At 42.1% G+C, this 16,530-nt stretch overlaps 1 protein-coding gene across 2 annotated transcripts in view; it reads right to left on the bottom strand.

The window, feature by feature from the left end:
• ZNF277 (zinc finger protein 277) overlaps window positions 1-16,530 on the bottom strand; it is an 86,330-nt gene that overhangs the window by 38,391 nt on the left and 31,409 nt on the right. The window contains exon 2 of one of the 2 annotated variants that reach the window (XM_019653036.1): window positions 7,019-7,220. In XM_019653036.1, coding sequence (XP_019508581.1) covers window positions 7,019-7,220 — 202 coding nt within the window. The remainder of the gene's footprint in view (window positions 1-7,018; window positions 7,221-16,530) is intronic. The other variant, XM_019653037.1, reaches the window with a different exon arrangement.

The raw sequence follows: 16,530 nt of genomic DNA, 5'->3' as shown, positions 1-16,530 counted from the left end.
TGGTTCTTTTAGGGAGGGCGCAACTCACCGTGGCCCATGCAGGGATCGAACTGGCAACCTTGGTGTTACCAGCACCACGCTCTGACCACCTGAGCTAACTGGTCACCCCCACAATACATGTTTTAAAGAGGTAGAAGAGCATCTGAAGATTCCTGGGAGATTTTCTAAGTAGCCTCCAATTCCCAATATTTTGTTCTTATTTTCCGTTTTCTTAACATTCGTTTCTACATCCCATGGTGTTCTATAGAAAGGGCATTCATGTATTAGAAAAAAGTTACGTGCTGGGACAGAGGCCTGAGAGAAAGCGAGAACTGTGACACGAGCTAATACAAAATACAAATGGATGACAACAGTGAGTATAGAATATGTAAGGAAAAGAATTAAGTATAAAAATAGAACCACATGTTGAAGTTCTTTCTTCTCGTGTCCAACCACACTTTGACCTGGACAGGTAGGTACGGGGAGAACTGTTTGCTTATAGAACAGTGCTAGACCTTTCCTTATGAGATCTGAAAATAATACATCTGAGGCGCCAGCTCCGCCTCAAAGCTTAGATACTGTAACTGATGCACCATGACTCGCTGGCCGCTCGCTGGCTTCTGTTTAGAAGTATCGAGGCAGGGGGCACGTGCATAGCCGATCCATCAAAGTACACATGGAGGAAAAGTATCTACAAAACCCGATTTCCTCGGCTGCCCCGGGCCGGCTCCGCACCCTCCACGCTACAGCTTGCTACGGCTACTTTCATTCTCTTTCCTACTCCCCACCAGTGGCTTTTCTCTTCCCTCCAAGGAAGAGAGAAAAAAAGGGAGAAACAAGAGGCAAGAGAAGGCCTCAGAGAATACAAATGACATCCCAGCCACTTTTCTTATTCTCCCATCAGCATGCTTTCTATTGCAAAGTGGTGACAGGGCTAAAGAACCCCAGGAGCAGCTCTGTGAGAGATGTCAGGAACGGAAGATGGACTGTTCTTCCAAACCGAAGTCTGAAAACAGACATCTGTTTTTGTGACTAATCACATTTACGCAGCAGAACCAGGGCCAAGATAACCGACTTAGAAATCTAGGAGCTCCAAGCACTCCATGGAGTCCCCTCCGGGCTGCCACTGAATACCCCAAGGACGAGTTCGTCCCTCCTGATCACCACTCCACGGAGGGCCATCTGGGTGACAGCCTCTGGACAGGACTGAGGCTAGTGGTCAGCCCATTATAATATTAGTTCCACTCTGGGTCTACAGTTTATTAGAAGGCAGTGATAAGTCCTTGAATACATGGGCTGCTTACCTTTGACAAATGTTCAGACTTAGCAAAAGATCTGTGTGAAATGACACGCGGCAGATGAGCCAGAAGCGCGGGTACCAGCGACCTGGCTGCCCTTTGAATCGGCACTGACCTAGTCTGTAATGAAGAGTCGCTAGCAGGGGCGCTTATCTGCACAGATCCTGTGCTAGGAAAAGTCTGGCTTTTAAAATCAAGACTGTGATCAAACCCTCACAGCTGATGTCTTGATAACTGACCCTACCAGGCCTGCGGGCAATAGAGGAGCAGGGACTTTATGTTCAGAGACAACAACCTGACAACCCGAGTTTAATGCTGTTTAACCCTTTGGAAACTCAGGTTACTCATTTATAAAATAAACTGTTGATACTTACATAGGATAATATACACGAAGCAGCACCTAATATCCTGGGTGATTAATAAATGGTAGTTATTATTATAAGAAAAAGTAACATACTTAGATTTGAGTAGTCAAGAATTTATGTTTATTCCAGAGAAATACTGGTGTCTAAAATAACAACAAAAAGATGATAACCTTTCCTCAAACATTTAAGGAGCACATTACAGTAGTTACATTGATAGTATCAGAGGACACGCATAGGGGGCGGAAGGGCAGCGTGATGACGACGAGGATGACGTGAGGGTGACAGTCACGGGCAGCCCCTGCTTCCTGAAACCTTACCAGCCGGGGTCACCAACGAGCATGGCAGAATTGGGACCTGCACTCGGTCTCTCCAGCTGCAAACCCAAACTCAGGTCTCTCACAACACAGCGCCTCTAGGGCCATGCGAGGACCAATCTATACACGGATTGCAGAAAAGACAGCGCAGGGCCAGGAAAGAGCCCCTAGAAATACAGTTGTAATGGAGACGGGAAATATTTTTTTCCTTAGAGACCAAGGAGAGTGCTTTTTGACAAGGCAAAAGGGAACTACAGAAACGAAGACCTGAAGGAAGAGGGACAACCCTCCCTCTAAAAGGAGCTGGCGACCTAATAGTAGCCGTGGGTCTGGACTGCCCTGAACTCCTCATAAGTACTGAGAGGTGACACGGCTGCCTGCGCTGTGGATTGGAACTGCCTGACTCGGCAAGAGGTACAAAGAAGTGTCCCGTCCAGAGGTAACAACGTCCTGGTCCAAACAGTCCATGGGTTGCAGTCTCCCAGGACTTCCATGTTGGGTGCTGTCTCCTTGAGTTTTGAAGACAAGGTTCAGACCCTATACTCACTGTGTATCACAGTTTACTTCCAGGTGGTGGGCATAAGAAAGGCAATTACTGACATTAATAAACTTAAAACCATGGGGAGATTTGGTCTAGCAGAACCTTGGCCACCCTCCTCAGGTAGTTAGGGGGGCTTCCCGTGGGATGAAGGGAGAGGAGGACTCTGCTATATGCTCATGGTCTGGCATTGGTTATAAGTTATTGTACTGCTCCATGAATAAGGAGCCAGGGATTTTGAAAATGATGCTTTTCAGATACCATCTCTGGGAACACCTATGACATATTGTTAGGTAGCTTCTGAGAGAAGGAAGGTAATAGGTCTGGCATAGAGCTGTCATTTGAATGTTCTCTTCCTGACCAAAGGTTGGGTGACAACAACATCAGAGACAAATCTCTTTACAAAAGCAAAATATAACTATAAATTTTCATCCAGTATATAAAATTATTGGGTCTTCGGAAAAGTCATGACACATGTTTGCAACAGATAACACTAGTTCATTTCTGGAAGTACTAAAGTCAATTGCATCTATGTTATTTGCTATGTTGTTTGACAGCTGACAGTTCTAGCTTCATTCAAAAAAAAAATTGAGCGATTTGGTTGAGTTTTGGAGATTTTACAACAAGTTGAAGAGGGAAGACCAAACTGTGCATTTTTGCCATATTTTACTGTTTTACTTCCATAAACGGAAGAACGCGCATCAAGCTTGTGAAAAGTTGCATAAAGTTTACAGTGACAATGCTCTACAAGAACGTCAGTGCCAACGATGGTTCATGAAATTCCATGCTGGTGATTTTGATCTCAACGACGCTCCTTGGTCAGGGAGGCCCACCGAGGTTGATGACAACAAAATAAAGGCATTGATTGAGTCAAACCCATGTTACATGACACGAGAGATTGCAGACACATTGAACATCCATCATTCAAGCATTCACGACCACCTGAAGAAGCTGGGATATGTAAGTAAGCTCAATATTTGGGTTCCGCATGAACTCAAAGAAGTTCATTTGACGGTGCGTATAAACATCTGCAATATGCTCATTAAACGTGAGGGAAATGATCCTTTTTTGAAGCAACTGATAACTGGTGATGAGAAGTGGATTGTTTACAACAGTGTGGTGCACAAATGGTCTTGGTCCTGACGTGATGCTTCGCCTCAAATGACATCGAAAGCAGACATTCATCTGAGGAAGGTTATGCTCTCAGTGTGGTGGACTTTGAAAGGTGTCGTGTTTTTCGAGCTCCTACCAAGGAACCAAACAATCAATTTGAATGTCGGCAATTGGACTGTTTGAACGAATCCATCATCCAGAAACATCCAGAGCTTGTTAATTGTAAAGGAGTTGTGTTCCATAGTGACAACATGAGACCACACACATTTGATCACCCGTCAAAAATTATTGGAGCTTGGATGGGATGTGTTGCTACACCCACCATACTCGCCTGACCTTGTGCTGTCAGACTTCCACTTGTTTCACTCTCTTCAAAACTCCTTACATGGTATAATGTTCAATTCAGATGAGGCTGTAAATCAGTACCTTTTTCAGTTTTTTGCAAATAAAGACAGGTCCTTCTATGAACGAGGAATTATGAAGCTCACTGAAAGATGGCAAAAGGTTATCGAACAAAACGGGCAATATGTCATTGATGGATCTTTGTTCTTTATATAAAGAAAAACATAGACAAAATACGTCATGACTTTTCCGAAGACCCAATATGTATCATATCTTATTGTATTATACAATATAAATAGATCTGAACTGCAATATACATTTGACCTAAGTCTAAATTTAAGACGCATCCTAGTTAAACATCTAATAGTACTTTCTTAGTTTATTATCAGAATTAAAAGGTGTCAATGTATCCATTCTCCTGTGTTTGGTAGAAGCATTCAGAGAAATTGTATTCCATTGAGGGACGGCTTCAAGATAGATCTTCAATTCATGCTTCTTGTGGCATTTTTTTCCCACCCACTCAAACTTAATTTTCAATGTTAAGGGGTCATTTAGTACGTCTCTTTTTCATTCCAACCCCCATTTCTCTTGTTTATTTATAACTACAATTATAGCCACTCAGTATATAAAGGCAGCCAGAAAATAATACATGGTATGAACTCTTTACTTGGATGAGTTATCAAAGCATTTCATACTTTATTAAAAAGCCATAAAAGTAATTATTAGATCATCAGCAGATACTCTTATCTTTGGAAAGAACTACAATCATGTCTCACAAAATCATCTCACAAAAAAATCCTTGTAATCATATCTTGCCTGCCCAGCCCCCATTGTAACTGGTGTGTTTGCTGACAGAGGCATACAGATTTGAGATATGGTTGTTAATTAAGTAGCATTGAATGAGTGGAATTTAATATAGAAAGGGGCAAGAATTAAGGAGTTAACATTTATCTTCTGGAAAAATTTTACCTGCTGAATAAAGCAAGCATATAGCTTAGTATAAATAACTACATTAAATGGCTCAAAGGAAAGGTTTTTATTTTTGTTTTTGTCTTATTCCCTCTGCCTGAGAAAGTCTTAATGTTACTTTGTTCCAATAAAGAAAATGTCAAATATATTTAACATAAAAACTTATAGCTTTCTTATAAAGCACAAGGTAAGTCACTCTCTTATCTATTATTTATGATCTTTATTACTTATACTCAAAACAACTGCTGAGAAGTTGTGTGTGTGTGTGTGTGTGTGTGTATGTGTGTGTGTATGAATTATTAAATTTCTAAAGAAGTTCTCAGTGAATTAATTCATGCCAATTGAACCTCTTACTGTTCCCTCCACCTCCACCCCACAAACCCTATTATAACTGCTTTTCTGAAGATAGGAAAACGTCACATAATGTTGAGACGGTTCCAATGCTTGTGTTGTTTTGGAGAGGAATTTTCAGTGTCCCTAAACAGCAGGAAGGTGTTAGCTAAGGGAGATTGGATACATTAAAGGTATTTAAAAGCAACAGAGTTCACTCATTTACATTCCTGATCGATTTTAATTAATCACATTTTTACTTCCTGAGAATGAAAACATTACTTAATTAGGAGGATAGTTGACAAGGAGAATCTAGGTTTCCAAATTTAAAGTAAATGTCACCTACACACATTATTTATGAAGCACTCACATCAGACATGCATCTTTTTCTTTTTGATTAAAGTATCCATTTTATTACATAACTGCCTTTTGAGGGTGATTGAGCCTCACACGTAATTGCTGATTCCTAAGGCCCGAGATTTTCCTGCCCACAAACAGATGCGAGTCATACCAACAGTGTAGCAGGTGCTGTACACACACTGGTTTAAGTAACACCTGACAATCTAGGAGGACTGGTGTTACCTCATTTCACAGATGAGAACACCGAGGCTAACGGTGGCTAAGTAAGTAGCTGGAAGTCACGGTTCGAAAGTCACGGAGTCTGCACTGAGCCCTAGGCTGGCGGGTTTCATAGTCCACTCTAACACAGCTGACTGCTCTGCAGGTCCCAACATGAGAAAGGAGTTACTTGCTGGGAATGGTGTGGTCTGGGAGGTAAGGAGTCCAGCTAGATGCAGGGGCATTGTAATGTCTGGGCTGCTCTAATGCTCTGCAGGGAAACCAGGACAGACCTCGTCACACATAACAAAATGCGTGCTTTCAGTAACTATACAAAGTCATTAGCGACCATGACGTTGTTTCCACGGAAAATGCCTGCCAAGATTAAACTAATGACATCAACATCCCTACTCCAGTAACGCTGCTTAAGAGAAGGCTTTCTCTTGGACAATCACTTCCAAAAATTCTGAACTGAGGAAAAAGGAATAATTGCCTGCGTTACTTGTCTGTTGGTGTGGATCATTCTAAGTCAGGTGCTCGTACGCGGAGTCCAGCTCACCTCGGGCCTTGGCTGAGCAGGCCAGGTTCTTACGTGTCATCCATGCCCAACGCTGGCAGCCCCTAGCCCTCACCTCCACACGCTCATCTTCCTCATCCTCTTCCTCTCAGTACCTAGGTCGCTGACCTCAACAGCCATCCACTCCTAAAGCCTCTCGGCCTGCTGCGTGGCTCAGTTTTTCTCTGGTTTCCAAGCTCATCACAGCGCTTAAGCTGAGAGTTCTGTGGACGATACACCTTTGGCTTGACAGGCTCCAAGGAGCCCTGTTCGCAGTCCCGCCCTTTGGTGGCTGAGTCTATTCTGGACTATCTAGAAGGCCTTCCTGAGCAGGACCCTGTGGCCTGAAGCATAAAATCAGCCTGATAGCGATCAGCAGCGTCAGCCCGCTGGTGGGACGTGACAAAGGGAACAGCGTCTCCTCTTGGGAAAGCTGGTCTGTTTCCAGAACCCGTAGGCAACAGGATGGGACATTCCCAAAACAACGTACACACTCAGGAGGCAAATGAGTGCACAGATTTTTTAAGAAGTCTGAGGAGAAACCTGAAAAAGAATGTACTTTTCATAGTTGTATAGGAATAACTTTATGTGTAAGTTATGCCTCTCCTCTAAGGAATAACACATTCAATCCTTTTACAAGCGAAACCAGCATTTACCTTGGAAAGTCAGCGACCAGCTTGACATCGGCTATAACGATCTTATGCTCGATAATCATGTGCTTCAGAAGCTTGTCCTGTTCAGCCGCAGGGACGCGTTCTTCACAGAAGACACACGGCACAGATGGAGAAGCTTCCGAGGTGGTGCTGCCACCTGGACCTTCTGGCAGGGACAGCGGCTCCAGGATGCAATCCTCACTGTCTGGGGGAGACAGAATGAAGAAGAAGGGATGATGCCTCACCTCCTGCATTACAACGATCCTAAAGCTGTTTACATACCTCCAAAAAGAACGCTACATAGCGCCAAACAGCAGGGTATGGTATGACCATTTTAAACAGCGCCTGTAACTCGGAGGCAAGGAGTTTTGCAAAGCAGCTCGAACGCCCTGATTGCCACTTGAATGGGGGAAACCCATGTGTCAGGGCAGCTGCTGAGTCTTCTTCTTGGATCCTGACCAATAGCAGCAGTTCTGGGGCACGTGGAGTGAGAAGGCTGCAACACGCTGGGTTGAGGTGCTCAGGCCCAACTACGACCTACAGCTGAGAGCCATCATGCAACGGGAGGTGAATGGTATAGGCTGAGGCTACAGACGACGCCAAGCCAGTCCTTTAAGCTGTTTCCTGTCACACCTGCAACGTCTTTCCTCTTTCTGATTACTTGTCACATGCAAGGCAGAAGCTAGCTTTCACACTGGGTCGACACAGCATGTGCTGGGTGGCTCAGATGGTAGTTTTCGATGTTGATTTATGCCTACCATATTCTTATTACATAATTATGTCTCATAATTCAAGTTCCTGTGAACAAAGAGATGACTGCTCAATTCCTGGACTTACACGGTAAACATTTTTTTTGTATGCTATTCCTTTTGCTAATATCACTTATAGTATCTTTAAGAGTTGAGGTGTGTAAGGTCGACAGCTCTGAATTCAAGGCCTCAGACTACAGCTGGTCGTGTTGGGAACCTTCTTCGGTCTTCCGGGGTGGGTGGACCTGTCACCTTAGGGAGGCTTTTGAGTCGTCAGTAACCAGACCACTAGGGCAAGGCGTTTGGCATCTGAGGAAGGGCAGGGAGTCTGCTTCAGAAACAAAGACATCTATTCCATAGGTAAGAGTCTTTGAATTAGGCTAGTATTTATTCCCCTGCTAAGTTTTCTTATTTTTATCTACCTTTACCTTATTTCTGAAGGACTCTGAATTGAATGACTCACTGCATCGGCTCCTGGTGCACTAATCATGGCCTGAGAACTGGCTAAGTGACGTATGTGGGAGGGCAGCACTCACTCGCTCACGTAACGGATATCAGCTGAGCATTTGCTGAGTGCTGCATGACAGGACCCCTGCCATGAAGGCTGAAGCACTCACAACTTGTCTGAAGGTTCAAATCAGTTAAAAGGATATAGAGATAGAGAATGTGCAGGGTTTCTGGGAGCAGGAGTCACCTAACTGAGCTGGGGAGGAAAGGTGACCCTTAAGAGAGGTCCTCTAATAGGTCACTCAGAATACTCTGCTCATATTAAAGTTTGCAAAATCAAACTGTTTATCTGAGTTCCATAAAATTACCAATACCAGAAACGGTGGAAACAGGCTGTACATGACAAGAGGGAGAATATTTAAAATATACAAGCACTTTAGAAGCACCATTAGCAAAACTGGTGTGCTGCCAATTATTTATTAAATTACGTAATGAAATCAAGGAATTTTGGAATGCTACAGTTCTTCAGGTGTAGGTGAAATTCTACAGGAACTTAAACCTGCATGTGAATAAACAGGATGGGGAAAAGAGAGATAAGTAATGTGCTTATGAAACTATAATAATATTTTACATTCACTGGAATAGGACAACCAAAGGCTGTATATTCTAAATAAAGGCAACAATAGTTAATATCACCTGCCATCTGGGAAATAATGACTACTGTATTACATAGCTGTCCCCTTCAATATGATTGCGATATCTATAAATTAATTTTGCTTGACTACAGAAAATAAACAATGTATTAATAGCCATCATGAATAGCAAGAACTAACATTACTGTTGGCCATTTGTAAATTACCTGCAAAATGCTTTAGGGAACTTTCTCAATCAATCCTAACCAGCTTATTTGGTTAGTACTAATCTAACCCCCGTCTTCCAGATGAGAGACCTGAGATTTAGGAAAGTCACACAATTTTCCCAAGTCACATAAACATAGGAAGCTGAGCCTGCATTCATACCAAAAGGCACTTCCGCATCCATCTCTGTGTCTTCTGTAACACGTACGTTCAATGCTGTTTTACATCCGTATGTATTGACAAGCCACACTGCATGCATATGTATCCTGCCAGGGTCCTGCAGTCTCCTGATACATCTGCCAGCGACTCTTAAATGTCAGCAGCCCACATCCTCCCCAAACCACGGGGTATGGTTTATCTCTATCATTGGCTTTACTCTTTCTTAAAGGCTTTACTGAAAATTCTCTACTTTTCTTCTGTGGTTCATTTCTTTTCCCTTTTGTATGTTCAATGCCCAGTTTCTCTTTTTTTCACATTACTCCTAAGAGAATGGACCTAGCTGTTCACACATACTAGAACTAAATTGCCTGTGGTCATTGGAAAGGTATGTAGGAACAAAATTATGAATATGCAAATTTTATGTAAGAGAAACTTGTGGTTTGGGAGGTACTAAATTGTATTATGTATCTGGGAACTTGAGTTACTATGTAATCCAGTTTACTGGATTTAGTTTCTCTCGACTCCCTAACCATTTACCGCCGTGCTCAAATTTGTAACAGCATTGCTCATATGAAGTAGCTCGTTTACCTTTCCGTGTCTCCTTCCCCCTTCAGACTGTCTGTCCCTGGAAGGCCAGGTGAGTCCCAGTCTGTTTACCTGGCACCTACGCTGTATGTTAATCTGCCAGGACTTCCGCCACCATTGTGTGTTTATTAAGTTAAATCACTTAATACGTACAGAATTAATCCAACTCACCCCCAATGCCCTAGGACAGAGATGCCATTGCTGTCCCTATTTTACAGTTGAGGAAACAGAGGCACAGAGAGGCTAAGTGACTCGCCCTCGATGGCTGGGAAGTGGTGGAGCAGGACTGGACTCCAGCTGCCCGGCTTAAGCACCAGCACCCTTCCACCACACACACCACCAAGGAGCGCAGAGCTTTTCCTACGGGAAGCAGAGGCACTCCTGTGTTTTAAACTGACGTGAGGAGAATGGACTGTAAATAGTATTGAGTGTAACAAAGTATGTTATATTTAACAGGGATTTAGTTTTGTTTTTACTGTGACTCTCCAGAAAACAAGAGAAAGTGGCATGTGGAATGCCGAGGACGTTACACCATTCCATCAACGGATACTTGTATGAGGCAGGCCTGCATCCTAAACATGTATGTTACCTTACAGCAGTGGTTCCCAAGTCTGTTTGAGTTTCATCACCTGGAAACTCAAACAGTTTCAGTACCTTTTGAGAGGTACTGATTTCATGACCTTATTGTATGGAGACTGAGGAAATACAATTTTGACCAAGCAGCTGTCCCTGGACGGAAGCCTGGGGACCCACTGTTCAGAGGATGATCACATGGGAATTATGGGGTGTCCTGATCATGCACGGGAGTGTGGGCATCTTGAACTCCTGGGAAGCCCATAAAGAAGGTGACAAGGCCTTGTGGCAAAGCTTACTTGGTAGTCTATTCTGTCCTAAAGAGAACCCCCAAATACTAAGCACTGGGTCGGCAGATAAAAGGCAGTAAGATTTGTCTAACATTGTATATTTCCAGCTGTCACAAGAATCATAATCTACATCGTACCACATAGTAAAAAGACAATAGATGCAGAAATACAGAATTATTTCTATAGGAACCTTCAACTCAAAAAGGCAAAAGAAAGTAAATTATATCTAGCTTCTTACAGCAAAGAGGCAAAGCATCTTGGAAATCTTTAGCCCAAAATCCGCTTCACACATTTGTTACAAATTAACAATAAATTATCTGCTCTAGTTCTCACTTTGAACAGCAACTCTATTAAAAAATGAACTATAAAAAACACCATCCCAAGGGAGCTTTTGAGAAGGGAAGCGTTTTTGAGAAGATTCTATGATGATTACCAACAATGTTACTGACTCTGGGTAGGACCTCCGAAGCATCACATTATTATTTTTGGATAATGCCTCTTCAAGTTTAACATGCATGTCACCACCTGGAGATTTCGTTAGACTGCAGATCCTGATTCAGTACGTGTGGCTGCTGGGGACAAACGCCAGTCAAATCCTTGCTGCCATGAAAACGCCAGTCAAATCCTTGCTGCCATGAGCGGGACTGAAAGGTGGCCTCAGGGGCTGTGCCCGGGAGTCCCACTGGCATGCAAGCCCAGCTCTCCACAAGCTGCTCTCAGAAAACAACTGGAAGCAGCAGAAACATGAGACAGACTCATTCCTGTGAGACATGGAACTTCAGTAACATGTGACATTGGCTGGAGGTCTCCAGGTGGCCGTGCCAGAAACACGCTTAGAACTGTGCTGCCCTCTTTCCTTCACTGGGGTCACACCTACACGCAGCCTTCTTGAGCTCCCTCTCCTTTCCCCTTCTGGGGGTCTTCCCCAACAAACCCTACAGACCAAATCCTGTCTTGCTGTGTGCTGCTTGGAGGCCATGAGCTAACAAAGCGGGTCCAGGTCACGGAGGTAGAAACGCCTTAAGCTTTGCAGATCTGAGTTCCCAGCTGAGGTCAGTCAACCTTCCCCGTCCCCCGACCATACTTTGAGTAGTAAGGCTCTATCTGGGGAACAAACCTATCACGAATAATAATATATCTATGTGCTAAAATAGGTAACGCTAGACTGCACTATATCATTACTGCCAAGTAGATAAAGGCTGCTGGTGCTTAAGGGGGAATAAGACGCCTTTGAGGTTTCTGTCCCCCTACGTCAAAGGGGGACAGAAAAGCCACATCAACAAGGACCTGAGGAGCATTTTGTTGGCAGTCCCATCAGAGGGATCTGCAGAACGTCTCCCATGTCACCCCCCGTCGAAGGCTGTCCGCACACTTTGCTTTGCATACTGCCGCCACAGCACTACTGAAACCCTGAAAAAAAATAATAAAGCAGTGATATGTGCTTTACCCAACCCAGATCATATTGGTTTAGTTACTACTCTTACCGCATTCTGATAATCTAATTAATTGATGACCATCATCAAAACTGGAATATCAAGATTGGCAGGGTACTTTTGTTTGTTTTGCTGTTTTAATTTGGAAAATGCTGTAAACAAACTCCTTTTTCCCCAAAGTAAACATTTACTTTACATTTATGCTTTATTTATATGAGTGCAATTTATTTGATTCTAGCTTTCTTAAGTATTGTATCAGCGTGGACGATATTTTCAGGCCTGTTAGCTCAGCTTTTGATTTGACAGACATTGTAGCTTTCCGCAGGACTCCTAGTCAATCTCACTTTTTATGTGTTTATTTTTTTTCTGATATTCCAAGAAGGTAACTTGATTTCTAAGTTCTTAAGGGTATTTTTCTCTTACAGCAAAAAATGGTCTTCTACTTCCTAAATGAGTCGGTGCTTTGATTTCTAAGAGTATGGCCCCACTCACCCATTGGGAAATGGAGAAGGCTGGCTGTAGTCCTTTGAACCACAGTCAGTCTCCAATGCTCAGAGTAAGAATAGAAGACCCTTATTTAATTTCCCCTGGGCTAAGAATTCATTTTTTAAATTACGGAGGGCTGATACTTAAAAGATTAATTTACTGCACTCTTACTAAGAGTGGGGGAGATGGGGGAACTTAAGTAAAGCAGTGTGGGCACACACTCTCGGTGCCACTTTGAGACTGAAATGAGGCTGTGGTGGTTAGTACCCTCATATACAGCGGGCAGGTTTGCCACTTCCTTTTGGTGTGAAAACTGGGCAACAAACACATTCAACCCTTAAACCAATAAACCTATGCTTGAAAATTTAAGGAGCTAATTAAACACTAGCAAAAAGCTATGAAAACTTTGTCACAAAATCACCTATAAAGCAAAGTCATAGAAACAACCTAAATGTTATGCAAATAAAAATGAGTTCTATGAATTATGGCATATCTGTGCTGTATAACATTATGCATTTGCTAAATAACAATTATGAAGGCCATGGAGAAATACTGTAAACCATGTTTGATATTAACTGAAAAGAGCCTAATTCACAATGATACTTCATAATACTTCACACACACACGTATATACAACCACATACAAGCACAACATTTGAAAGAAAATATACGAACAGAAAAACAATGAAAGATTATCAATAGAATTACTTATCCAAAATTTTCTTTAACATTGAAAATTTTTAAGTAAAGAGCATGATGAGTTCCTTAATGTGACTGCAGCAGATAAAATTAAGAAGCCAGTAGTTTTATCTGATCGCTTACTAAATCTTGACATTTAAGATAAAAAACATTGATTAAATTTACTATTTTCATATTGAATGCCTACTATACGGAAGGTGTGGGAGTATACTATGGACTCTACAAAATACAAAGATTATTAACTTAATATCCCTATCCTAAAGAAGTCTGGAGAAAAAATATAAGACAACTCTACAAATAATTATAATACAGGTCAACATATGCAACGTTGGCCATATAAATCAAAGGCTGAGGGATAGGGAGGAAAAAAATAACTCAAGTCAGGAGAAATGAAGGAAAGTCTTCATAGGGGATGAAGTCTTTAAAATGGTAAAGAATTCCAGCACACAGATATGGGTAGTAATAAATCAAGAGTCCAGTTAGTGCCAGAGTATAAGTAAGAAAAAGCTGCAAAGATAAATGGATCACACGTTGGTAGGCTTTGATGCCAGGTCAAAGATTTATATTTAATTTGGAAGTTATGAGTATATCCTGAAGGTCTTTAGTCAGGGAAGTTAACACTATCTTTTAGGTCACAAAATAAGTCTTAACAAAATGCAAACGACATACCAAAACTTATGGGGTGTAGGAAAAACAGTACCAAGAGGGAAGTTTATAGTGGTTAATGTCTCTATCAAAAACAAAGAACACCTCACATAAACAATCTAATTTTGTAACTTTGGGAACCAGAAAAAGGAGAAAAAACTAACGCCAAAGTTAGCAGAAGGGAGGAAATCATAAAAATTAGGAAAGAAATACATGAAACAGAGGGGTAAGGGTGTTTCTTCAAGGACCACTTGGGTAAACCGGTTATTCACATGCAAAAGAGTGAAATTGTACCCTTACATTACACCATACACAAAAGTCAACTCAAAACAGATTAAAGACTTAAATGTAAGACCAGAAACTGCTAGAAGAATCTAGGAAAAAAAAAATCTAGGAAAAAAATCTTCGTAACACTGGCCTTGACAATGGATATGACACCAAAAGTACAGGCAACAAAAGCAACATTAGACAAGTAGGACTATATCACACTAAAAAGTTTCTGCACAGCAAAGGAAACCATCAACAAAATGACCTATGGAACGGGAGATATTTTCAAACCACATATGTGATAAGGGGTTAATATCCAAAATATATAAGGAACTCATATAACTCAATAGCAAACAAACAAACAAAACAAAACAAATAGCCTGATTAAAAAATGGGCAAAAGACCTGAATACACATTTTTCCAAAGAAGACATACAAACAGCCAATAGGTATATGAAAATGTGCTCAACACCATTGATCACCAGGAAAATGCAAATGAAAACCACAATGAGATGTCCCTCGCACCTGTCAGAATGGCTGTTACCAAAAAGACAAGAGGTAAGTGTTGGCGAGAGTGTGGAGAAAAGGGAACCCTTGTGCGCTGTTGGTGGGGATGTAAACTGGTGCAGCCAAATGGAAAACAGAATGGAGGTTTCTAAAAAAATTAAAAATAGGGCCGGCCGAGTGGCGCGTTGGTTAAAAGCTGGCTTGGGATGCCGGAAGGCCCCGGTTCGGATCCCACATATGAGGGCCAGTGACACTGCCCTCTACAGCTAAGATGCTGAACAACAGCTCAACCTGGAGCTGGGCTGCCGTGAGTCGACGGCGTAGGCTGCAGCCCCTGTGGCAGTGGGTTGCCAAGGGCTACCATGTGTAGCCAGCAGCCAGCGTGAGCGGCCAGCAGCCGCAGTGAGCGGCCGTCCAGAAGCCGGCGACTGATCTGCCTCGCCCGGGAAGAGCGCAATGATGGTGCCAACTTGGGCCAGTGAAGCAACGTCCTCCACAACTAGACTGAAGAACAAAACGACAGCAACTTGTCTGTTCCCCTTCCCCCAATTCCCCAATAAAAATCTTAAAAAAAAAATTAAAAAAAAAAAATTAAAAATAGAACTACCATATGATCCAGCAGTACCACTTCTGGGTATTAATCCAAGAGAATTGAAAAACATGATATTGAAGAGATATCTGCACCCTGTGTTCACTGAAGCATTATTCACGATAGCCAAGACATGCAAACAACCTACATGTTTATTGGTGGATGGATGGATAAAGACAATGTGGTATAGATAGATATACAATGAAATATTATTCAGCCTTAAAAAAAAAATTCTGTCACACGCTGAAACATGGATGAGCCTGGAGGACATTATGTTAAGTGAAATTAGCCAGTCATACAAGGATTCCACTTATATGAGGTATCTAAAGTAGTCAAAATCATAAAAGCAGTAAGAAAGTAGAATGGTGGATGTCAGGGCATGGGGGAGGCGACAGTGGGGAGTATCTGTTTAGCGAGTATGGAGTTTCAGTCACTCAAGATGAGTAAGTTCTAGAGATCTGCTATATAACAACATGCATATACTGAAAAAATACACTTGGCCCATTAACTCCTCTTATCTAATTCTGGGCAAGTTACCTAACCTCTCCTAGCCTGTTTCTACAACATACGAGTGATTAATTTCAATACTCACCTGACAGAGCTGTTAGGAGGGCCATCTGAGGAAGTTAACATATAGCACATGGGTAACAGATGTACAAGCTCAGTAAAGGTTCGCTCCTGTTATTACTCCAGATGATAATGAGTATGGCTGTAAGTTTGAGGATGGCAAGAGATACACATCACCTGCACTGATGTGTATTAGAAATTCCATGGATTAATTAAAAATACACATCATGGCCCTAACAGATGACTGATTGGTTTATTTGTGGACTTGAACCAGAGAAGATTTCTACTGTGCAAAACATGTTTTAAAACGCATATGGTTAAGTATGGTTAGTTTTCCAGAAACATTTTCTCTACTCTAATGCTCACTGCCAAAGAGATTTAGAATATTAAAGGAGTTGGAATGGAGGAAAAAAAACTATACTCTGTGTCCTAGGATTCCTTTAAATGCTCTTTCATGTCAATGACACTGCATTTCCTCCACTACTCCAATTCCACACTATCAAAGACACTTCTGAGCATTTAAGTGTAAAACTACTACAAGTTCTTATTTTGACAGGGCCAGGACTAGGGATGCTGGGGCTAGGAGCGGAATTCAAGGTGGGTTACTTTTATTTCATTCTAAGAAGTAACGGGACCTAAGTCCTCACCTTTATCTCCCTCCCA

This window comes from Hipposideros armiger, unplaced genomic scaffold (assembly GCF_001890085.2).
Source record: "Hipposideros armiger isolate ML-2016 unplaced genomic scaffold, ASM189008v1 scaffold_192, whole genome shotgun sequence".
Taxonomy (NCBI): domain Eukaryota; kingdom Metazoa; phylum Chordata; class Mammalia; order Chiroptera; family Hipposideridae; genus Hipposideros; species Hipposideros armiger.
The sequence above is the reverse complement of the archived record's forward strand: the minus strand, read 5'-3'. Positions and strand labels throughout refer to the sequence as shown.